At 38.2% G+C, this 25,312-nt stretch overlaps 1 protein-coding gene across 4 annotated transcripts in view; it reads left to right on the plus strand.

Annotated features, from left to right (window-relative positions):
- Positions 1–25,312, plus strand: part of CDK15 (cyclin dependent kinase 15) — a 124,783-nt gene that overhangs the window by 67,474 nt on the left and 31,997 nt on the right. For all 4 annotated transcript variants that reach the window (XM_072617300.1, XM_072617298.1, XM_072617297.1 and 1 more), the window contains 2 exons: positions 6,376–6,469; positions 15,594–15,657. In XM_072617300.1, coding sequence (XP_072473401.1) covers positions 6,376–6,469; positions 15,594–15,657 — 158 coding nt within the window. The remainder of the gene's footprint in view (positions 1–6,375; positions 6,470–15,593; positions 15,658–25,312) is intronic.

The raw sequence follows: 25,312 nt of genomic DNA on the forward strand, positions 1-25,312 counted from the left end.
GGAGCTTTAGCAAGAATAACACAGTATTTTACAAGATTATACTGGGTTTTAGGGAAGATTGTGCTTTGGAATACAAAATCCTCTGTACCAAGTTGATTTTCGGCAGCTACTAGGCTTTTTGAAAAATCTCAGGTTGTCTTTGACGGATATGTTATATACAATTAAGTCTCTTGCAAATGCAAGCTTTAAGAAGAAATGGGAAAATAAGAAAAAAACAAAGAAAAAGAAAATCACTACTATTTATTATTTTAAATATCTTGCTGCCTCCATTTATTGTGCTATTTTAAATTCATTTCAACACCAAAAAAAATGAAATTTTGATTCCTCTGTTCCCCCAAAACAACCTAACATGGTACATGTACCTTCAGGAGGGGTGCTGTGAGGGAGGGAGAGAGACAGGGACTTAAAGCTCCTAAAATACTTTCTTCCTTTAGAATTTGACTTGGGAATTTAAGGAGTGTTGCTCTCTTTTAAAGGAAGATTTATTCAGTGAGACTAGAGAGAAATTTAAGGAGATAACAAAGAACTCCTGAGTTATTATCTTTTGCTGAAGCGAAAGGTACAAATGAATCAGTAAAAAAAATCTATTGCATTTCTCTCTTCTGGAAGAATTTACTGTGGGATGCCAAATAATAGCTTATCTGTCCCTTACCCTAGAGGTTACTCCATAGAACAGAAACTCTCTGAGAAGCCTTGAAGATATGAAGAGCCGGGAGAAATGGAAATGAAATAGAAATGAAATAGAAATGAAAATTAGAAGAGGAAGAAGGTAGGGAGGAGAAAAAGAAAAAAGGGAGAAGATAAAAAAGGGAGAAGAAAAAGAAGGAAGGAGGAGAGATAAAGAGGAGAAAGAAAAATAAGGAAGGAGAAGAAAAAGAAAGATGAATGGGGAAAAAGAGGAGAAAAAGAAGGGGAAGAAGGAAGAGGGAAAGAAAAGTGGAAGATAATGAAAATGATGAAGAGATGCCTCCTTGTTACTATATTTGGACCTAAATGTTAGAAATATTTAATAGGGAACCACTGAGAAAATGTATGATACATATATTCTCAAGACTGGGAAGTTTAACAGGATTTTGTTAAAAACTAAAATAGTTGTGAACAAGTAAAAATAATAAAGGTAAAGTAACTAGTGCTCTTTGTGGAGAAAATAAATCTGAAAAATAGCAAATCTGAAAAATAAAGGAAAATTTAAGTTTCTCTTATCAATGTATTGAGGAACTCCCCTCCACAATTCCCTTTGGAACTCTTCCAGTGCTAAAATACAATTGTTAGATATAGTTTGGATTTTGATGCAATTATCTGCCCTTCACATCATCTCTGGAACTGTACATAAGTCTTCGTGCAGTTTTAAACTGTTTTTAAAGCTTAAAATGCCACTAAGACTTTGGGGATACCCTATATGTAAGGATAGACTAAATCAATGACAACTTGAGATGATGGGACAGTGCTTCTTCAGATGTCGAATCTCTTGACTGAGAGACAGCATTGCCTTCAATATGACTCTCCCCACCAAGAGCCAAGAGACTGTGACTATCTACTTGATGAAAATGGAAAAATTCAATCAAACATTAATACCTTATCTCACCAATACAAACAACTCTATGGTTTGGTAGTACCTGAATAGCTGACTTTATGGTATCGAACATCTGGATATAAAGTGAAAAATCAAACAGCTCCAGAAATAGGATACCAGGGAGTTTAAAACTTTAATGGAATCAAGGAACAGCAAGAAGGTCTCAGTCATAGTTCCCAGTAGCCACCATCATGAAAAAGTAACATTAAAAGGCAACAAACCTTTCCTGGCCATGCAACAAAAGCCTCTTGGGGATAAAAAGAATCCAGGTCTGAACTCTAGAATGATCTTATATGTTTATTTGAGCCTTTTTTAAATGTGTAATAAATAATCCACGTAGTCAACCACTTGAACCCTCTTACTGCATATCACTCAGAAGAGTGATAATAAGAAGTGAAATTAACAAGAAAATCATTCCTGTTTATTTTTGGCCTAGGGGAGTCATTCTTTAGCATGACTACTCAGAAAGGAAAATATATTTCATTAGAGTTAAACATTTTGTTTCTCTTCTCAGAAATTGAATAACTGAAGTTAAGTGAGAATGTATGATTTTGGGGGGTTATATATTGTATTCCCAGCTTTAGAGTGTTTCTTTTTTCAAAAGAATTCTCTAAAAGATGAACTTTTTTTTTTTTTTGGCAGGAGCCCTTTATTGTCATAGGAACATCATTGTCTCAGATTTCTTTTCATTCTTTTAAAAATATATCCTTTCCCCTCCTCACTCTCCTAGTCGTAGAGCCATCCTTGGGAACAGAGTGAAAAAGAGAGGGGGAAAGCTCAGTTCAGCAAAACTAACCAGCCTATAAACGTCTGACTTCCCATGCAGAGTTCACCTCCCATAATTCCCTACCTCTGCAAAGAAGAGAGAAAAGTTCTTTTTTCATCTCCTATTTGGAGCCACATTTTGTCATGATGACCACATTCATCAGTTTCAGAGTTTCTTGATGTGGTAGTGGTACTTTTTTTCATTTCCATTGCAATAATATCATCTATATTGTTCTCTAGGTTCCACTTATCTCACTTTGCATTGCTTCATTGAAGTATCCTTCCGCTTCTCCAAACTCATGATAGGCATTCTTTCTTACAATAAGAACAGTAATATTCCATCACACTCACGTACCTTAATTTGTTTAGTCACTCCATAATTACCATTTGTCCAAGATTTCCAACAACAAGTAACCTTGAATAAGTGTCTGTGAAAGTTTTGTTAGAAGAGCAAGTATGACTTTTTTTTTTTATTTAACTTTTAACATTTATTTTTACAAAGTTTTGGGTTACAAATTTTCTCCCCTTTTATCCCCTCCCCCCCCAAACCCAAGCATTCCAATTGCCCCTGTGACCAATCTGCTCTCTCTTCTATCCTCCCTCTCTGCCCTTGTCTCCGTCTTCTCTTTTGTCCTGTAGGGCCAGATAGCTTTCTTTACCTCTTAACCTGTATTTCTTATTTCCTAGTGGTAAGAACATTACAGTTGATCCTAACACTTTGAGTTCCGACTTCTTTAGCTCCCTCCCTCTCCACCCCTTCCCTTTGGAGGACAAGCAATTCAATATAGGCCAAATCTGTGTAGTTTTGCAAATGATTTCCATACTAGTTGTGTTGTATAGGACTAACTATATTTCCCTCCATCCTATCCTGTCCCCCATTACTTCTATTCTCTTATGATCCTTTCCCTCCCCATGAGTGTCGACCTCGTATTGCATTCTCCTCCCCATGCCCTCCCCTCTATCCTCCCTCCCACCCTGCTTGTGCCCTTGTCCCCCACTCTCCTGTATTGTGAGATAGGTTTTCCTATCAAAATGAGTGTGCATTTTGTTCTATCCTTTAGTGGAATGTGATGAGAGTAGACCTCATGTTTTTCTCTCGCCTCCCCTCTTTATCCCTCCACTAATAAGTCTTTGCTTGCCTCTTTTATGAGAGGTAATTTGCCCCATTCAATTTCTCCCTTTCTCCTCCCAATATTTCTCTCTCACTGCTTGATTTCATTTTTTTTTTTTGAGATATGATCCCATCCTCTTCAATTCACTCTGTGCACTCTGTCTCTATGTATGTGTGCGTGTGTGCGTGTGTGTGTGTAATCCCACCCAGTACCCAGATACTGAAATGTTTCAAGAGTTACAAATATTGTCTTTCCATGTAGGAATGTAAAGAGTTCAACTTTAGTAAGTCCCTTATGACTTCTCTTTGTTGTTCACCTTTTCATGGTTCTCTTCATTCTTGTGTTTGAAAGTCAAATTTTCTTTTCAGCTCTGGTCTTTTCATCAAGAAAACCTGAAAATCCTCCATTTCATTGAAAGACCATTTTTTCTCCTGAAGTATTATACTCAGTTTTGCTGGGTAGGTGATTCTTGGTTTTAGTCCTAGTTCCTTTGACTTCTGGAATATCCTATTCCATTCCCTTTGATCCCTTAATGTAGAGGGTGCTAGATCTTGTGTTATCCTGATTGTATTTCCACAATACTTGAATTGTTTCTTTCTAGCTGCTTGCAATATTTTCTCTTTCACCTGGGAATTCTGGAATTTGGCCACAATATTCCTAGGAGTTTCTCTTTTTGGATCTCTTTCAGGCGGTGTTCTGTGGATTCCTTGAATATTTATTTTGCCCTCTGGTTCTAGAATCTCAGGGCAGTTTTCCTTGATAATTTCATGGAAGATGATGTCTAGGCTCTTCTTTTGATCATGGTTTTCAGGTAGTCCCAGAATTTTTACATTGTCTCTCCTGAATCTATTTTCCAGGTCAGTTGTTTTTCCAATAAGATATTTCACATTATCTTCCATTTTTCCAATCTTCTGGCTTTGTTCTGTGATATCTGTCTTTCTCATAAAGTCCTTAGCGTCCATCTGTGCCATTCTAGTTTTGAAAGAACTATTTTCTTCAGTGAGCTTTTGAATCTCCTTTTCCATTTGGCTAATTCTGCTTTTGAAAGCATTCTTCTCCTCATTGGCTTTTTGAACCTCTTTTGCCAATTGAGTTAGGCTAGTTTTCAAGGTGTTAATTTCTTCAACATTTTTTTGGTTCTCCTTTAGCAGGGAGCTGATCTGCTTTTCATGCTTCTCTTTCATCCCTCTCATTTCTCTTCCCAGTTTTTCCTCCACCTCTCTAACTTGATTTTCAAAATTCTTTTTGAGCTCTTCCATGGCCTGAGCCCATTGGGTGGGCTGGGACACAGAATCCTTGATTTCTGTGTCTTTGTCTGATGGTAAGCATTGTTCTTCCTCATCAGAAAGAAAGGGAGGAAATGTCTGTTCTCCAAGAAAGTAGCCATCAATAGTTTTATTTCTTTTCCCTTTTCTGGGCATTCTCCCCAGCCAGTGACTTGACCTCTGAATATTCTCCTCACACCCACCTCGCCTCCTGGTCCTCCCAGCCAGCGTTTGGGGACTGGGATTCAAATGCTGCTTCCCACCTTAGGGCTTTTGGTGGGGGCAGGGCTGCTAGTCAGTGTGAGAATTAAGTTCAGGTGGTCAGGTCGGGGCAGGGCCGCCTCTCAGGCTCAGTTCCCTCAGGGGGTTTATGTACAGACCTTCCACAATGGATCCAGGCTCCCACCCGCTTGGGGAGCCCCTGTCTGCAACCGCCTCTCAGCTTCTATCTCCCGGGGGGGCCCGAGCCATGGGGGCACCCCACTCCCCTCTCGACCCACCAAAGAGACTCTCTCACCGACCCCCATCACCTGTGGGTGGAGGGGCTTGTGCGGCCACTGGAGATCCCGTCCCTGAAGCCTGCTCAGATCTGTACCTCTCGGAGCCGTGGCCGCCGCAGGTCTGGGCTGGGCTCCGAGTCTGCAGCGCGACGGACCTTTTGCGAGAGGTTTGCAGGTCCCTCTGTGGGTGGAGGGACCCGCGTGGCCGCTGGAGATCCCGTCCCAGTAGCCCACTCGGATCTTTTCCTCACGGTGTCACGGCCGCTGCAGGGCTGCACTCAGCTCCCAGTCCCGGCGCCCAGTCCACAGCGCGAAGGACCCCCTGCGAGAGGTTTGCAGGTCTCTCCGGAACAGAAATCTCCCTCGCTCCAATATTCCGTGGCCTCTGGGTGCAGAATTCACCGTGAGTTGGTCCCCTCTAGCCGTTCTGTGGGTTGTGGGTTTGGAGCTATGTGTATGTGCGTCTTTCTACTCCGCCATCTTGGCTCCGCCGCAAGTATGACTTAAACCTAGTTTTGCACATATGTGATAATTAATACCCCCTTTTCATGTACTCGTGCCACATTTTAATAAAGATATTTATAAGCTTGGGAACATCCAGAGAAGACAAACCAAGTGGTGAGGGTTAATGTCATATGGAGACCATTGAAGGAGACAGAGATGTTTAGCAAAGGCAAACAACCCCATGTGAAGTCATCTTTTCTAATTATACTATGTTATGGAAATGCTTGTTTTATTGCACAAATTAAAAACAAAATACACAATTTTTTTGAAAAGGGGAAAGAAAGAGTTGAGAATATAAAAGTTATTTTTAAGTATTTTAAAGGCTGTCATGTAGAGAACAGATTACACTTGTTCTCTTTAACCCAGAGGGCACAACTAGCAGAAATGGGTAAAATCTGGAAAGTACTGAATTTAGATTTGTTGCAAGGAAAAAATTCATAATTAGAGATATTCAAAATTGGGATGGAAGTGGATTCACCCTGACTGGAAGTGTTCAAGGAAGGGCCAGGCAACCTCTTGTTAGATGTGTTACAGAAAAAATTCTCATCTTGAGATGGAATGAACTTGATGACTTCTGGGGTCTCTTTCACCTCTGACATCCTGAGATTTATATAATGTCCTCAAAGGTACCAAGATCACCTTTTTCCCTTTTTCAGGGGTGCAGGCTGCATCTTTATTGAAATGCTCCAGGGTCAACCTTTATTTCCTGGAGTTTCTGATATCATTGAACAACTAGAGAAGATCTGGAAGGTAAGAAAAGTATCTTATTCCTAGAGAAAATCATGCCTAAGTTTCAAACCTTGAACCAAATCTACCTTGAGGAGGATTGTAACAAGCTATCTGCTTTGAGGTATTGATTGTATATAGGATTTGATTAAGGTATGGGTTGGACATGGTGGTCATGCATGTAGTTGATGTTTCTAGAGAGACTGAGACTGGTAGATCCCTTGAATCTGAGAGTTCTAAGCTATAGTAGGGCTAAAGCTGATCAGGTGTTCACACTAACTCTGTCATTAATAAAGCGAGCATATGGGAGCAGGGAGTAGAGGGGATAACCAAGGAGAGGAAAAATGACCCAGGTTGGAAATGGAGCAAATCAAGGTTTCCATGCCAATCACATAGCATGATTTATGAAAAGTTGCTGCATTTCTAGTCTGGGTAAAATAGAGAGAACCAGTCTTAAATAAAAGTTACGGTAACTGTAGTATGAGGCACAATTATGAACCTCTTAGTAGTAAGGTCATTGTATTCCCACTATGATCTTACAGTAGTCCATAAGCCTTCCTTACTCTTGGAGATTCCTGCTGTCCTTCAACCCATGATTTTCTCCCATAGCTAATTTTTGCTATAGAATACTAACCAGCCTCTTCCCCCAGCATCTGTACTATCCATTGATACACACACAGACACACACACACACACACACACACACACACACACACACACACCATTGCCTGCATTCAGAAATACTCTCTACTTATTAAACACAAGGATTTTAATTTAGTATAACCTCTTTATATATTGTACTTCTACTGATCTAATATAGAAGACTCAATATAGCTTCTTAACTTAGAGTAAATGGATTGAATAGTCAAATGTTTTCAATTAGAGCTTTACTCTCAATTTATTTTGGAACTTGACACTCAAGGAGGCTGGTAACTCTTGAGTAATCATCTTGATTATGAGTATTTCCTGGAGTGTCCCACTTGAGTTTCTTGGGAAGAGATGCCAGAGTGCCTTTCTAAGGGAGAAAGTCAACTTCTTTATTACTTGCTTCCCATTGTTATTTGGAGTACCTCTAAATTTTTGTCTTTTGAGGCATAATACCTTTTAAAAATTTTTGGGGGTGGTCATAAAACCTTCATTTCCTTCTTTTCAGTAAATAAAAGCAATAGCAGTAGTTAAGAGGGTTATGTGGTATTCAGCTGATTTCTTTCATTTATTTAGTAAGAAGTAAGCAGGAAAAATAAAATTAAACTTCTGAGTAGCCTTTGTTTTCCACTGGGCCAATTTGAGAGGTCAAGGGAGAGAGTACAAACGGAAAGTTATAAAATAATGATCATATTGATTCAATTGTTTGGGACACTGTATGAATCTTTTACATATCTACTACATAACTTGTAAAAATATGATTTGTGCTGATAAAGCATCACTTTACAGTCTTTGATGTCATTGGTGTGAGTTTTCTTTCTGCTTATACACATTGAGATCCCACATGTCTTAGAAAATTAGTTCCTGAGTTCCTGTGACTGAAAACATTTATCACTAGGGGTGGAGGTGGGAGGTGTGGACAACTTTTTAATGGGGATCTTCTTTGCACCTTAAGTCAACTCCTTTGGGTAATCCAGCTTTTTCTTCAAAATATTTTGGGAATCCTGAGAAGATGTAGCACAATGAAAAGCAATTTAGAATGAAGCTTTCCCTTATCACACTAAATGATAAGGAAAAAACTTAAGTATAGCAAATATAGGAGTGATAGGAAGAGGAGAATGAAAAGAACCTACTCTTATGTCATTCTTATAGAAAAACTAACTGATGACCATCTCACCAGCTCCTGGTCCCTGGCACCACCATCCTTGTGATATCTCTCTATCCCCTACTCCCAAACTAGGGCTGTACTAGCCTGGGGAATTCCTTTATCCTTTGGGAGGATGTCCTTTTAAACACTGGCTCTTTTTGTCATGTGAGTATTACTGCCCCAAATTTTTTTGCTTTCCTTTTAAAAAGGCACTGAATCAAACTCCTTTTATGAAACAAATGTAGTTCTTTTATCCAAACCAGGGAGACATAAAGCAGAGAAAGTACTAATTTCAGTAATGAATGTTGATGCAAAATTTTTGAATAAAAAGGAGTCTATCGCAATATATTCAGAAAATAATTCATTGCCACCAAGTTAAGTTGATATCAGGAATGTAAGGATGCTTAAACATTGGAAAACAATGAACATAATTTGTTATCTAACCAGCAAAAGTCACATGGTGTATATATATATATATATATATATATATATATATATATATATATATATTCAAATCAGGAATGTTTGACAGTCCTCTATTTCATTAAACATCCATTTTCCTCTTTAGGATTATATTCAGTATTACAGGGTAGGTTATTCTTGGTTGTAATCCTAGATGTCTTGCCTTCAGGAATACCATATTCCAACATAGTGGTGGCTGCTAAATCTTGTGTGATCATGTCTGTGGTTCCAAGGCATTTGAATGGTTTCTTTTTAGCTGCTTGAAGTATTTTCTCCTTGACCTGGGATCTCTGGGTTTTGGCTATAATATTCCTGGAAGTTTTCATTTTGGAAATTCTTCCAGATGATAACTGGTGTACTTTGTCTTCTGGTTCTAAGATATCTGAGTAATTTTCCTTTATAATTTCTTGAAATGTAGTATCTAGACTCTTTTTCTGTTCTGGGTTTTTAGGTAGTCCAATCATTCTTATTTCTCCTTGATCTATTTTCCAGGTCAGTTGTTTTTCCTATATTTCACCCTTTCTTGTACATTTCAATTTTTTTTACTTTGTTTTATTATTTCTTGACATGTCATGTCATTCAGTCAATTCTAATTCTCAAGGAATTATTTTCTTTGGTAAGGTTTTGTACCTCTTTTATCAAGCTGCTAATTTTTTGTTCATATCTTTCTTCCGTAGCTCTCATTTTACTTTTAAAATAATTTATAGCTTTTTCTCTGACTCTTCTAGGAATTCTTGTTTGACTTGGGTCCAATTTGAGTTTTCCTTTGAGGTTTTTCTTGTAGGTGTTTTTAAGTCATTACCTTATGTGTGTGAGTCTTGAGTTTTCTTGTCACCATAGTAGCTGTTTATGGTCAGGTTCTGTTTTTGTTTTCCTATTTTTCTTGATTTTGGATTTTATGGTAGTCTTGGGTTTTTTGACCTCTAAAGGGGTATGTGTGTGTGTGTGTGTGTGTGTGTGTGTGTGTGTGTGTGTGTGTGTGTGTGTGTGTGAGATGTCTGGCCTTAGCTTTTGTCTTTTTGCATACTTCTGCAGCTTTTACCACTCCTTTTCTGGGCCTGCAAGTTTTTGGTGCTTCCAAAGTGGTGTGATCCAGGGAGAGGTCTGTTCAATGCCTTCTTGGTCTGATCTCTGCACCTTGGATCTGTTGGCTTATGTATAGTTGAATTTCTGTATATTGTTAGCTTTCTGGGAGGTTCTGCAGGTTCAGAGTGATTGAACTGCTGGCTCCCCTTTGGTCTTGGTCTTCTGCTCTGGTTTTTCCATTGTAAGTTTATATGCTGGTTAAAGGTTAGAACTGAATCACTGCTCTGTTCCTGTGCTCAAATCCACACAGCTAAGTTTCTGGAACTTATTCTGTGCTCAGTACTCAGCAAGGGCCCCACTCACTAATTACCACTCTTCTACCCTCTGGGTCTGTGACTTAGAACTGGGTAATAGGAAACAGAGCTTCCAGATAGCATCCATTTCTGTTTCTAGCTCTAGTTTAGGGGTCCCCTAGGTTTTCTTTCTACCCCCATGCCTCTTTTCCTGGTGCTCTGTCTTGGCTTCCTTTTGGTTCCTACCTAACAGAATACTCTCCACTCACACCATATTGCATACTCCTAGACAGCTTCCACACAAGTGTCTACCTGTCTTTTTAAGTTGCCCTGATCTGGAAAAATGATTCACTGTGACTTTTTCTTGGCTTTCCCATTCAGAATTCAGGCTAATCCATTTTCTAGGTTGTTGTGGAAAAGTGTGCTGGAAAGCTAAGGCAAAACTGCTTCCTTTCATGTCACCATCTTGACTCTGCCTCTGTAGGATATATTTTAGATAATAAAATAGATGACATCAATCTAAAGATGCTGAATGTTAATCTGTTAAAGTAAATTGCTTTTGATTCATTAATTAGTATAGAGCATTGGAAAGACAATGGGCCTTGAAAAATTATAATAAAAAATGATACTTCACATTTTTCAAAGTTTTCAAAGTACTTTCTTCAAAGTAGCCCTGTGAGATATACTATAAAAAAAGTATAATTTTCACTATTTTATATGAGGAAACTGGCTTTGAGAAGTGGCTTGCACAGACCTGGTAAATGTTTGAAATAAGATTTGAACCCATCCCCTGACTCTAAGTCCATCACACTGGTTCTCAAGTCAGAAGATAGTCTTGATTCTAATAATTACTATTCATTTATAGACTCTGAACCTCAATTTTCCCATCAGCAAAATGGAAATAATATTTATATTTCTTCCTCCAAAGCATCATTGTGAAGAAGGCTTTTTTTTTGTAAACCATAGAATCCTATATAAATATAAGCTGTCATTATGATATGTTCAACATGCAGAGCTGATACTCATTCCATAAAAGCCATTTTCATTTGGACAGCTGTCTTATCAACAGTGTAAAAAAATGGGGACTTCTCTTTGATGTTTATGAAAATGCATCAAAAATTTAAGACCAATTTAAACAGCAATAGATTGAACAAGCGTAAAGGACATGCTATTACCCAGCTTCTACTTAAAAAAACAATCAATATCCTTCCCTGCCTCATTAAATTTTTCTTCTCCAAAAGTAGAATTATTTTCCAGTTTTATTGACTCATATAACTCATCGCTGGCCTATACACTGTTGTTTAAAAGTGTCATAGTCTTTTAAAGTCATGAGAGAAGAAGATTATATTTCTCCTAGACACATCCCTCCTGGATATCCTGTTCCTCAGTATATCATACAAAGAATAAACTTATCAGGTAGTGAGTACTTTTATTCCTAAATCTTTCAGATAGATCAGAGATCTGGAAGGGACCACAAAAATAATTTAATCCAATCCCCCTTCATCTTACATATGGGGAAACAGAGTCCCAGAAAAGGAGAGTGACTTGCCCATGCTGGGAGAGTAAGTCACAGAGGAAAACACGTGTCATTTCACTCCAAATTTTGTCTTTTTTCACTACTTCATGCTGTCTTCATATAGCAGCCTTGTGTTGGATCTCTACTGTCATGCTTTGACGTGATGGGAGAAAGTCACAAAGTCATCCATGTGCTTCCTTTTTAATGTGACACTTTAGGCAGGTTAAAAAAATAAAATAAATGAAGCATAATTTCGATGATTTCTATGATTTCAAGCATCTCAGTTGGAATTTCCCTGTATGTAGATTGTCTCAAAAACCACCAGTCACATATCCTGCAGGGCTGCTGCTGCCGCTAAATAATAATAACAGCTAGCATTTCTACAGGGCTTTCAAGTGTGCAGGAATCTTTACATGCTAACTTGTGCATCAAGAAGCATTTATTAAGGACTCACGTGCTCGCCACTGCGATAGGCACCAGGGACAGAAAGACAAAAGCGAAACACTTCCTGCCCTGACAGAGCTTATATTCTAACAGGAGAGATAATATGCACATATATTACTATATACAGGACACATACGCAAGAGATACAAAGTAGCCTTGGAGAGGAATGCATAAATAACTGAAGGGACCATTTCATGTAGAAAATGGAGATTGAGCTGAGCTTCAAAGGAGATCAGGAATACATACATACATACATACATACATACATACATACATATATGTATATACATATATATACGTATATGTATTAGCTATGTGATCAGGGGCAAGTCACTTAACCTTTCGATGTCCCAGGCAACTCTCTGAGACCTGAAGTTACAGATCATTCCCAATGTTAATGAAATCACAAGTACAGACAAAAAAAATAATCATCATATTGAGTGTAGCAAATTTTTTCTCTTAACAAAATTTTTCTGATTTTGGTCCAAATTTCCCAGTCTCTAACCACTGTTTCCCTTTTAGTTTATTTTTCAAGTATAAAGATGTCCAGTCTCAGAGACACACACCTAAAGAGGAACCTGTATCTATAGTCACCTAACTTCCTAAAATGCCATTTCTATGGATTTTCTTTTGTTTCAAAATTCCCATCACCATTGTCTTTCTGATTAAGCTTTCGTCCATTTCTCTGGCCATGAACATGGCAGCAAAAGATCCAATCCTTATTGAAGTAAGAGTAAGATGGATTATACTGTCTTCCCATTTATCAATGGAAATTCTCATTTAATCTTCGTTCCCCATTTTAAAAAAGGTAATAAAATTGTTAGTTACACCAGCCCATAAGGGGTTCAAACCAAAATAAACAAACAAAGAAACAAACAAAAAACCCTGCTCATTGACTCTTAAAGTTTTAATCAGTGGTCTTTAACTTTAAACTATGTAAACTATGCTAAATTTTAGTTTTAACTTGTAAACTATGCTAAATTTTTTCTCTTGCTAACTTACTTTAGGAAAATTCTCCACATCACCCTCAGAGAAAGTTAAGAGGCGAGAAGTTATCAGAGAGTTAGAATTTGCTGAAATCTTTCATTGGAACTTTAAAATGTCATGTTAAAAAATAAAAGCATAGTTTTCAACTTACAGGGTATAGACCCCTGGGGGAAGGAGTGGGAGCTAAGAAGTTATTCAGATCCATAAATAAGCAGATATACCTTCCATAGAGTGAATAAGTAATGTACCTTGCCTATATATCTATATCTATATATCTATATATAGATATAGATATGCGTGACTGTTTTTTAAATATAGGTAGATGCTCTTATGACTAATAAAATAGAAATTCATTTTAAAGTATTACTGAATTTATTATATCTTTGTCATTATGTTATTTTCTCAAGCAGTGGATACAAATAGTACAAACGCTATCACATAAAGGTCCAATAAAATTTTTGATGTTACAATGCGGTCTTCATACTTATAAAGATTGGAACCACTTGCTGGTTAAGAATAAATAAGTAACTCCTACTTTAAACCAAAGAATAAGTCATAACAATTCTGACAGATATAACAAATATGGCAAGGGAATTTATTTGTTTGTTTTTGTCATTAGGAGTTCGAATTCACCATTGGTGCTATCCTGTTATTGTCAAGGAGTTGATCTTGTTTTCTTTCCATTCGGATCAACCAGCTGGTAGGCACATCCCAAAGTCTGAGCCAAGTGAAAACTTGTGGGCACAAGTGAGCCACACCCACTTGTTTACCCACACAGAGCTTAGAACTTTAGAGCTGGAAGGGAGTTGAGAGATTAATCAGTGCGTGGTAGTTAGTTGTTTTTGTGTTTTTCTTTTTTAATTGGCCCAATTCTCTTTTTTTCCTTTCAAAATGGATTCCAAGATTCTCTGTGCTATCCTTAGCCTAGAGGAGAGTGTTTGGAAAAATCTATAGGCGTTCCAGATGTTTTTTCAGCTGCTGAGAAAAAGGAGTAGAAGAAGGGTACTGTAGAAGGCTGAGAATGTTAGAATTGGACAGGACCTTAAAGATCACCTATTTCTATGCCCATCTTTTTCTAAAATTTAAGGTGAGGAAGCTAGAATTCAGAGAGGAAAAGTCATATGCCCAGAGTCACACAGCTAATAAATAGTGGAACTGGGACTTGAGTCCACATATTCTTCCTGCTGGACCAAGTGCTCTTTCTTCCAACCCGTTATCTTTTATGCATTTGATTTTAATGAGGAAAAAATAACCCTTTGGTACCTTGCTATGAGACCTGAAACGTGTTTCTCAGCTAGAGTCTTGGACTTCCAAGCCAAAAAATGTTAAGATCTGAACTTATTCATTATACCTTTCTATAGCTAGGTAATTTATAGTCCACTGCAGAAGTTCAGACTACATTCATGTTTAAATAGACCAAAGCTACTTAAATATCTCCTACTTATAGTGCTTCTGAGAGGTCTCTACATGTCAATAATATAGATGTAAACTATTACCAATGAACTATTTATAATGCTACTGTGGTTCCCAGGAATGGGTATGGGTATTGGGAATTGGGTATGGCTCATTGTTGGGTTGTACTGACCAGATTGGAAAATTAAAGTAATTTCTATATTTATGAGCAGGTGTTAAATTTGAGTTTGATGTTGTGGATTCAATTTAGTTCAATAAACATTTGTTAAACACCTACTACACCTGGTTTACAGGATATAGAGACAAAAATGAAACAGCTTCTGCTTTCAAGAAACTTTCATTCTTGAAATGAGGCTATTATGTGGTGCAGTAGATGGACTGCTATTGACCTTGGAATCAGTAAGACCTGAGTTTCAATTCTGCCTCAGATATTTGCTAGCTGTCTGATCCTTGGCAAGTCACTTAACATCAGCCTCAGTTTCCTTATCTGTAAATGGGGATAGTAATAGCTGTTGAAAAGATCAAATAAGCTAACATATGTATAAAGTACTTAACAAATCTTAAAGCTCTCTCTTTCCATATTTATGTACATACATACGCACTAGTGACTACTATTGCTGTGGAGACAAAACACACACACAGAAAAATAGATAATTAGAATGGTAAAGTGCTAACAGTTGGGGGTTTAGGAAAGGCTCCCATTGGTGGTAGCCCCTGAGCTGAGCCTTGAAGGAAGCCAGTTATAGAGAGAGAGAGAGAGAGAGAGAGAGAGAGAGAGAGAGAGAGAGAGAGAGAGAGAGATGGAGATGGTAGTAAGTGCATTTCAGTTGTGGAAGACAGCCTCTACAAACACATTGTGGTCAAAGATGGAATATTGTTTGGGGAACATCTAGTTGGTTATTTTATCTGAAGTGGTGCAATGCATGATGAAGAATAATGAGAGATAAAGCCTTACAGGCTCTATGAACTTAATCAATCAAGAATAACCAACAAAGTAGTGGTAATATATGTAATTTATTCTTATATCCATTGATACTGGCCTATAGACTTAGACCGTAAGTATTTCCCGAAAAATTATTTTCTAAGTCACGTCAAATACAAAGCATTTTTTTTTTCGTGAGTATATGACTCATACCATTTCTGGACCATCTCACTTCTGATTTGCATTATTTATCCTACCTCTCTTCTTGTATTTCTCCTACTTTGGCTTCATAGGTATTGGGAGTGCCTACCGAGGATACTTGGCCTGGAGTTTCCAAGCTGCCTAACTATAATCCAGGTAATACTGACAGAGCTTCAGAACGCTCTTAGGAGGAACCCCATGTAAGTACAACGTTGACCATTAAGAACCAGTCTTCTCCTGTTGGCTGTCCAATGAAGTTTGAGCTAATCAAGTCTTTTATTCCTTGGACATTTCACTGAACTGCCTTGATTAGTGCTTTTCTAAGAGAGAGCTCTATGGTAAGAGGTGAAATTAACTGACTTCTCTTAACCCCAGGACATAAAAATTGGAGTTGATCAATATTTGAAACTAACATATTGATTAATTCCATCTCTGTTTCCTAATCCATTCAGCTTTATTGAGGAGGGCAGGATATGGCATCCCCCTCAGAAAGAAAGAAGGGAATCAACTTTTTTATTTGTATAATCTTCACCTTGCCCACATCAAAATCAGTGACTGCAGCCCCTGAAATCATGACTCAAAAACCTTTAAACTTAATTCTGTTAATAAGGGTCACCAAATGTATCTAGCTAAGGGAAACCCATTCAGATTACTAAATTTTCCTTTGGGTAAATCCTAGAACAGTTGCATTATGTAAAATATAGGAAGAAAACTAAAGAAAGACTTCCACAAATTTCCTGAAATAGGCTACAGATCTCTTCCTTGTCATGGTGTAGAGGGAACTCTGGGTTCTCAAAAGCTCTGCTGGTAGAAAGGTAAGTCCTTGTAGGTTCTATCAAGTTAGATAGACTTCTATTGTGGACCTGATCATAGAGTGTATGTCTGTCATCAAAGAGTCAGCCGAAGTTTGGAAGGCTTATCACCTAGTTGTAGAAGGGTTGTGATCATTCTTGGTGGAGGGACTAGATTTGTCAGTTACTTCATCCTAATACTTCAAGGATCTGGGATTTCACAAAGAAAAGAAACAGAGAAGGTCTACTTAGACCAACAGATCCCTTTGATTTCTTTCATTTTCTTTCTGTCTGACACTTCAGGAATGTTGTTTTTGCCACCTTTGGTCTGAGCTTACCCTAGAGAGAGGCCCTTAGAGAGCAGGACATAGTGTGGGGAAAGGAGGGGAGAAATGGTAGGCAAAGGTAAGGTAGGTAGAGGTAAGGTGGAGAATGGGAGAGGTAGAGGCTGAGTATTTTGCTTTCCTACCATCCTAGCTCAACCAACTGCACATCAACCAGCAGACATCTTGGTTTAATCAACAAGGTTTAACACAGATACTCTGTAGTCTCATATAGAGTCTCCTTGGCCTTGAAGGAGAAGAAATAACTGTAAAATATATTTGGTTGCTTTAAGAATTATGATATCCAAACTAAACGATGATATGCTAACTATAGCTTGAAAATTTTAACAAAAATCAATCTCCACTCCAGCAAGTAAGTAGCTTTGGAATAGGATGATTTTCCCAATCCTGCTCCCTGCCTATGGTGCTGCATGAAGAAAAGTAGCTAACAGGTTCCTCACAGAAGCCAAGGCCCAGATGAAACAGTGCTCTTCTCCACCTATCAGAATGAGGGAAATTGGCTCCTCATTTTCTTATTATGCTTCCTATCTTCCTCATGCTTCCTATCTTACACTGGGAGGGCAAAAAAGAGAGTTCCTTTAAGCTTCCACAGTTTTTTACTTGGATAGAAGAAGTTTAGGGGCATGACTATGTTATGGAAGATATAACAAACATTAAGTCTAACTGCTGCAAAGGTCACTGTCACCAGATTCCCTTCATTAATCAATTATGCTGACAAGCATAATGAACAATAATTATTATTATGATTATAATAGTTTATATTTATGTCACGATTTCAGTTTTACAGAGGGCTGTGCATGGCTTACGCATTTTGTTCAAACAGTGATGGTGGATTTGCCATAACTCATCTGGTCTCTTATCAGATCTCTCTTTTGGCCAAGGCTTGGGACTGTGGCAACAAACTGAAAACAATTATTCAAATTGACTCATTCAAAGGGTGAAGTCTTTGTAAGTCTTCTGTCTTTTCCCTTCCCTCAAGTTATTAGTAAGCTGTTTTGGGTACACTCAGAGTGTCCCAAAGGTCTTAGTGCCATTTAAAGCTTTTAAAGTTATTTAACCTTAAAACAACTCTAAGGCTTTTAAAATACCCTGTATATAGACAACTGAAGAATCTGTTATGTCTTGGACACAGGACCAATGACATCACTATTGCAAACTACATTCGTAACAGGTAGTAATTTGTAAAGGGGTAACAACACATAACCCAAGACTAATAGCTTGTGTAGGCTAGAAGTATCCTCACCATCCCTGGCCTTGTACTTTTGACTTGGCTTTCCCAAGCTCTACTTTTTCCTCTCCCTTGAAGAGGAGAAGGGAGTTGGGTAAAAGCCTGAAGGAATCACTGAAAGGTACAAGAACCTGTGCCTTGTCACCAAGGTGCCTCCACTTCTACCAGGAACTTAACTCCTTCCATTTCGATATTGATTTGTAACCAGAAAACCAATCTTTGGTACTGATAATCAGTACAGGAGAAAGGGCTGAAGTGGCTTAAGAATGGACAATTTGTATTGGCTAGCAGGGCATCGAAGGGTGGTAAATAGCCTTTTCCCTACTCTCTTGATGACCTTCATTAATGGAATTAAGTTGCAAGGTTTTCTGGCCATGATTTAAAGGGCTGCTGGCCCTGATTTTGATGTGGGCAAGGTGAGAAGGGCATACAATTTAAAAGAAATTTCTTTCTCATTTTCTTTTTCTTTCTTTTCCCTTTTCCTTTTCTTTTTCCTTGCCTTTTTCTTTCTTTCTTTCTTTCTTCTTTTTTTTTTTTTTGGAAGCTGGCTGAGAAGTCTGTGTCCTCAACTTCAAAGGGCCAGTTGTCTTATTTTGATGTGGGCAGATTGAGAAGTAGGCTTTGAAAAGTAGGCTTTTTTTTTTTTTTTGTTTAATGTTTTCTCCTGGGATAGCTTTCAGAGCAATATATCCAAGTGTCAGCGAGGGGATCTGATGAGCACGGATTCCCAGCCTCTCAGCAGGATCATTCTCTAACCGAAATATAAAAGTGAAATATTAAAAACCCTGGGACGTGAAATCCGTCTGCAGACTAGCCAGTGTCTTGCTTGCTTGCACCATGGGAAAAAAAGATCTACTTGAAAAAGGAGGGAGGAGAAAAAAGTGCTTTGAGTAAGAGGTTTACAGGTTTAGTAGAGCATAGTAACATCCCCTCAAAGAAGTGGGTGTTGCCCTGTGACCCCCCAAAATGCTCCTCCTTTGACTCAGCCGATAGAACACTCACCCTTCCCCCCTCCCCCCACCCCTTTCACATGCTAACTGAGGCTCCCGTGATTGGCTGAACAATAAACTGGTCACACTTGCTAAAGGACTGCCATCTTTCACACAATTAGCCAAGACACATTAATCAAACTGGCGGGGAGGACTGGGAATGTGTCGTCTCCAGAACTAACCAGTCTGTGGTGGGGGGAGGGGAACAGGACTGGAGAAAAATTTGGGTTTTCTTTCATTTAGAGTATTAGGAGTTGGCAGGAAATAAACAAGGATGGCATAGAGTAGGAATGAGAGCCACTCATCTTAAAGTTTGAAGATATTAAAAATCTAAATAATTCCAGGAGGAATAGGAGGATAGGTGGGTGTTGGGAGTCTGGCTGCTTGTGGCACAGAAAAAGAAATCCAGGTGTTTAGAGCAAGCTGAAACTTTTTCCTTATTAAACTTTGCTAATGTACTATTTTGGTGCAGTATTAATTTAACTTTGGGACTTCTAAATTCCCTCCTCACCTTCCCCCCCCCCTTTTTTTTTTTTTTACAAAATACCTCCCCCTCCCCTTTTCTAGAAGGAATATTTGTACTTGGGGATCATTTCTCCTTTGGAGATCAAGAGGGTTCATTGCAATAGAAAATATGGCTCTCAGTACATTATACATTTGAAGAACATTATTGATCTGATCATGGTTCACACAGAGACTGGAAGAGCCAATTAGAACTAATAAAGAAAAAGTCGAAAGTATAAGGGAGCTGATCCTAAACTAAGCAACTTGCCTTTCTTGATAACATGATAAACAGTCTACTTTGAGAGAAAATTAGGATGTATGGAGTTTTTAAAAATTATTTTTATTTATACTTCAGTGGTGCTGGTATCCAACTCTCATTTTCCAAATTTCCTTTCTTATGGCGTTTTAGACCAGATTGCATCCTGACATTTGACCCAGTTTTGTCAGCCAAATGTGGGGGCAGTTTGAAGAGGCTTCTGTGTGTTCAGCAGCATCTAACCAACCAAGGCTTACCAACCATTTGAAGGGTGTACTGTCTCTATCCCATATGTGAATCTTCTTTGGTAAACAAAGTCCTTTTTTTCTTCCTACCTAATTCCAGCACAGTTGCAGTTTTTATTTGTACTCCCTTGTTTTGTCCGACTTCTTTAGCTTCCTCTGAAAGAGTTGGTAGTGGCTCTGTTTGCTTCCTTAAACATGGTTTTTGAAAGCTCTCATGCTGTGTGAGCTCAAATCCTAGCATTAATGTACTGCTGTGTTCATTTCACCACACTCAAAAGCACTGAATTTAAATCCCTCTCAATTCCATTCGTGGTACCAGAAGACTTTATCCTTCTCCACTAATGGTTCCAAGTTTACATCTAGATAGTGGGGGTCAAGGACAGGAGAGGATTTAGAAATAACAGTGAATGACATTAGTCAATGTATTTGCCAAATTGGCAATTAGTTCCTGATGTGTGCAAAGCATTTTATTCCTGTCTCTTTGATGCTTGTTCCCATAGGGAAGGGAGTATAGTCCTGAAAGTCCTTGGAACTTTTAAAGGAGTATCTGATGCTGAAGTCATGACTGATTGGAGGCATGAGTTCAGCAACAGGGGAGCATCCGGGATTATCCTGGTTGGTGATCTTTCAGTTGTTAGAGGAAGGAAACCTTCACCCTGGAAGTTTTCAAATGGGAAGAATTTGGTGGAAATCTGAAGGCCTGGAAACAGTTTTTGCAAAAGACTCTGCAGGGACTGAGAATCAAATGTATTAGAGGGAAGCAAAGGGAATCCTACCTACAGCAGGCTCCCAGATTCCTTTCTTGTGCTTTCAGCTTTCCACCACAAGATGGAAGCAAGAAATAGCCAGCAGCTTCCAAATAGTATCAGATGGCCACTTGTCAAAGTGGCATAGTATCCACTCTCAGAAGGCTCAGTTTTGATTTGAATTCCAGTATGAATGCTCCGCTCTCCTTAGGATAGATAAAGATTGAAATTTAAAATGATGAAAGTCCCTATGGTGATGATAAAGAACTATAATTCTCTGAGCCCAAATGCTTTGGACCATCTCTGTGTGGGGTTGTACATGTGAATGCAATCAGACTTGTAGCTCCCAAGTTGCCTAATAGCTGTCTGGAATGGTCTATTAGTCCAGTGGTATTCATGGACACCAGAACTGTGCTATTTTAACTATGGGCATTAATTAATAAGTTATCATAGTGAATGACAGTTCAGGATCCAAAAGACTCTCTGATCTACTTATCCTTCTCTAACCTCTCTGATGACCTCCAGACTTGCGTCAATGAATGCCAATTAGACATCTGGAACTGGATATCCAGTAGACATCTTACACTCCACATGTCTAAAACTGAACTTATTACCTTTTCTCCCAACCCTTTCTTCTTCCTAATTACTGCTGAGGGTGCAACCCTTTTCCCAAGTCATCAAGGCTCAAAACCTAGGCATCATCCTTGACTCCTCATTCTCTCTCACCCCCCAGTTAGTTACCAAGGCCCTTTGATTTTACCTTTGTAATATCTCTTATATACATCTTCTTTCCTCCGGCATTGTCACCATCATGGTTTTGGTTCTCATCTTCTTACACCTGAACTACCATGACCTGTTTGTTGGTTTATTGTCTGCCATGACTGTCTCCCCACTCCGCTTCATCCTCCACTCAGCTTTCAAAATGATCTTCCTAAATTGAAGATCTCATCATGTCACAAACACTGCCCCCCTCAATAAACCACTATGACTCCAGGATCAAATAGAAAATCCTCCTTGGCATTCAAAGCCCTTTATAATTTAAGCACCCCTCACCTTTCCAATCTTCTTACACCTTACTGCCGTGCCCCCCAAATCTTGTATGTGTACTACAATTTAGGGACACTGGCCTCGTTGCCATTTCTCAAATGGACTCTATTTTACCTTTCTGTCTATCCTTAGCACTTAGCACAGTTTCTAGATTGATATAGTAGAGACCTAATAAATGTTTATTGACTAACAAAATAATTTTAACGAGCTAGAGCATTATAATATAATATTCCATAATAAAATGAAATTCAGTAGGGCTAAATGTAAAGGCTTGTACTTGGGTTAAAAAAATCAATTTCACAAGTAAAAGATGAGAATTCTGAAAAAGATCTGGAGATTTTAGTGGGGTCTTAGTGCACTACAAACTCATTATGAGGCCACAATGTGATGTGGTAGCCAAAAAACTTAATGTGATTTGAGGCTACACAAGAAGATAGGAGTCCCACTATAGTCTGACCTCATTTGGTATACTACGTTCAGTTCTGAGCATCATGGCTTAAGAAGGGCATTGATAAGTCAAAGAGTGTCTAGAGGAAGGCAACTACGATGATTAAGGGCCTTGAGTTTGTTATATATAAGGATCAGTTGAAGGAAATGGAGGTGTTTTGCCTGGAGAAGAGAAGTCTGGAGTCATAGTGGTGGCGGTGGTGGTGGTAAAATATTTGAAGGGCTGTTTTGCAGAAAAAGCTTTAAACTAGTTCTTTTTATCTGTTTATCCCCAAAGGGTAGAATCAGAAAAAATGGGTAGGAGTTACAGAAGCAAACTTAAACGTGATGTCAGAAAATTAAATTCCTAATGATTAGAATATTCCAACAGTGGAATGGTCTTCCTGGAGAGATACTTCCTCCTCCCTAGAGTTCTGTAAGCATAGGCTGGATGACCATTTGTAAGATATATTACAGTGGGGATTCTTTTCATATATGAGTTGCACTGGATGACCACTAAGAACCCTTTCAGTTCTTAAATTCTGTGATTCCTAAGTTATGTAATGCTACTGAGAAATCTAAGTCTTCTAGCCTGGTGGGGAAATTTAGTATTTTGGTTAGCTTGCCTGAGATCTGATGTCTCCAAATACTTCTAACTCTTATTTCACTCCTCTCAGCTCCTACCTACCAAGTTAGAATCTTGCCCACTCACTAGATGTCAACTTTTCTGCCTCTGGACTACTGACAATATTTTTGTCTGTCCTTACCTTGCTCTAAAATAGGACTTCTTGACCTTTTTTGTACCCTGGGCCCCTTTGTCAGCATACTGAAGCCTAGGAACCCCTTTTCAGAATAATATTTTTAAATGCATAAAATAAAATACATAGGAAGACAGAGGAAAACAATTACATTTAAATATAATTGTCAATATCTCTTTTAAAAAAAAAAATTCAAGGTCCTTAGGTTAACAACCTCTAGTAAACCTTGACTGAATTTTTGAAGTCTGATAACTCATTGGCCTCAAATCTCAATAACAAATCAGTTTGAGGTAATTTTACCTCCACCCTCTTTTGATGATCTCATACAGCTAATTAGTTGACCTCCCTCCTGTCACCTTGATGCAATTTTTGTGAAGATTATGGCAAATGAAAACCTTGTCCTAGCTTGGGTTCCTTTGGAAGGAGCTCTAATTTTGCTAAACATTCTGAGTTCCCTAGGCTGCTCATTATGAGTAAACTCCATCTGTCCACTCTCTGTCTCTGTCTGTCTGTCTGTCTCTCTCTCTCTTTCTCTCCTGGAGAACTATTTATTATCTTTTTTTCTATATTTTACTAAAGATTAGGAAGGTAACTGTTGAATATTCTAAAATTAACAGGTATTATTATCATCATCTAAAACTTGTTGAGTTCTCATTATACTAAGTGTTCTTAAAAAGGGCATCTATAAAATTTTTTTTTAGTCATTTAAGGCATGATAGTCCCAAATCTTAGGATCTGAAAACCCACTTTGTGGCTTATGCCCTTCAGCCCATACTTGCTTTTGAAATCTCTGTCCTAAAGTGATTAAGACATTTTGGTAACAGGTTCCTAAAATGCCCTATCAGTAGAATCATAGTTTTCTGTACTTGACTTAGAATTCCAGCAACCTTCCCTCACAGATGCTAATGAAGGTCCCAGCATTTGAGATGCTATGAACCATGATTGGGCTCATTACTATTTCAGTCCTAGAGCTTAGCAAAAAAGCTCCTGGGGAGTTACTATTAACATCTTTATTAACCCATTCCTCAAATCAGTCACTGAAATTAATTTAGATACACATTCCACTTTGATCTTCATTAATAGTTTCTCCTAGTCCCTACATTTATTTTTAGTTTTCTCATCTTTAATTGATTTAGTGGCAATTATTAGTTTATACTGAGTGGAAATACATGATCTTAGAGTTAGGAAGAAGTAGTAGCAAATCAATATCAGGTAAAATGATTTTATGGAGAAAACAGTCAAGTTCTTTCCTTGCCCAAGGAGCATGCTTTGGGCCTAAACTGTGGTGCTGGTTCAATTTCCAAGATACCTTCCATGCTTAATTAAACTCTAAAATCAAGAAATATCTCCAAATGGACCCTTCAGTGTTATATTAAAGGCATTTATAGTATCTTGATAAATGTATCTTCGTTACTCCCATCAAATTCAACAACAGATATTTTTAAGTGGTTACTGTATATGAGACCATGGGCAAGTCAGAATGTTTTCCTAAAGCTGAGGCAGCATTATGAAAATATGTGGCTTGTTTGTATCTACCATAGCATTTGCTAGCTTTCTTGAGTAGATGAGCCTCCTTGCCCTTTGGATAAAAGTGACTATGCTATGATGCACTGGGATTGCTTAGCATTAGCAAGGCTTATTATAGTCTCTTTTCATATAGTCAGAATGCCAAAATATTCTCAGGCCATATAGAGGAAGGTCTTATCATTTCTTCATCTGTAAAATGAAGACGCTGGACTTGATGATTTCTGATGTCCCTTTCATTTCTAAATTTATGATGCTGTCATCCATAAACCGCTGTTAGACCCTAGAGCTACAACCACAAAAGGAAAATAGCTCCTTTCCTCAAAGAGTTTTCATTTGACCATCAAAATTTGCAATTTTTCAACTTTTGATTAAAAAAATTGTAGAGTAAATGGACTTTTAGCTGTTGTGATATGTCGAAGAGTTAGTCTGGTTCCTGAGAGTGTACCTATGTTAAAAGGCAATATTCCCTTTGGAAGGCAACAGGGATGCCTGGATATTCTACCTAGGATTCCTCCTTGTCTTTCCATTCCTTGAATAGGTAGACTCAGAAGCTAGAAAGAATCTTACAGTTCAGCTGTTCCAATCTCTTCATTTTACAGATGTTGAAAATGACACCCAAAGAGACCACAGTTATTTAGTAAGTAGGAGAGCCAGGATGCACACCCACATCCTTTGACTCTGAATCCAGTATACTTTCTACTGTACTACGTGAGGACTACAGTTCCATAGAAGTAACTTCAAGTCCTTAGCTATATAGCATGAGTTTCCCACTTTCCAATGGCCCAAGAAAGCTGATTTTAAATCTTTGGAAGAAAATGTAAACATGAGTGGCCAATTTCTATTCCTAAGGACACCTTCCTCAATATGACCTGAGAATACTTTGGCATCCTGACTTTATAAGAAGAGACTAGAAGTCTTGGAGATGCCAAACCCATCTACTCAAGAAAGTC

Source organism: Notamacropus eugenii, chromosome 6, assembly GCF_028372415.1.
Source record: "Notamacropus eugenii isolate mMacEug1 chromosome 6, mMacEug1.pri_v2, whole genome shotgun sequence".
Taxonomy (NCBI): Eukaryota; Metazoa; Chordata; class Mammalia; order Diprotodontia; family Macropodidae; genus Notamacropus; species Notamacropus eugenii.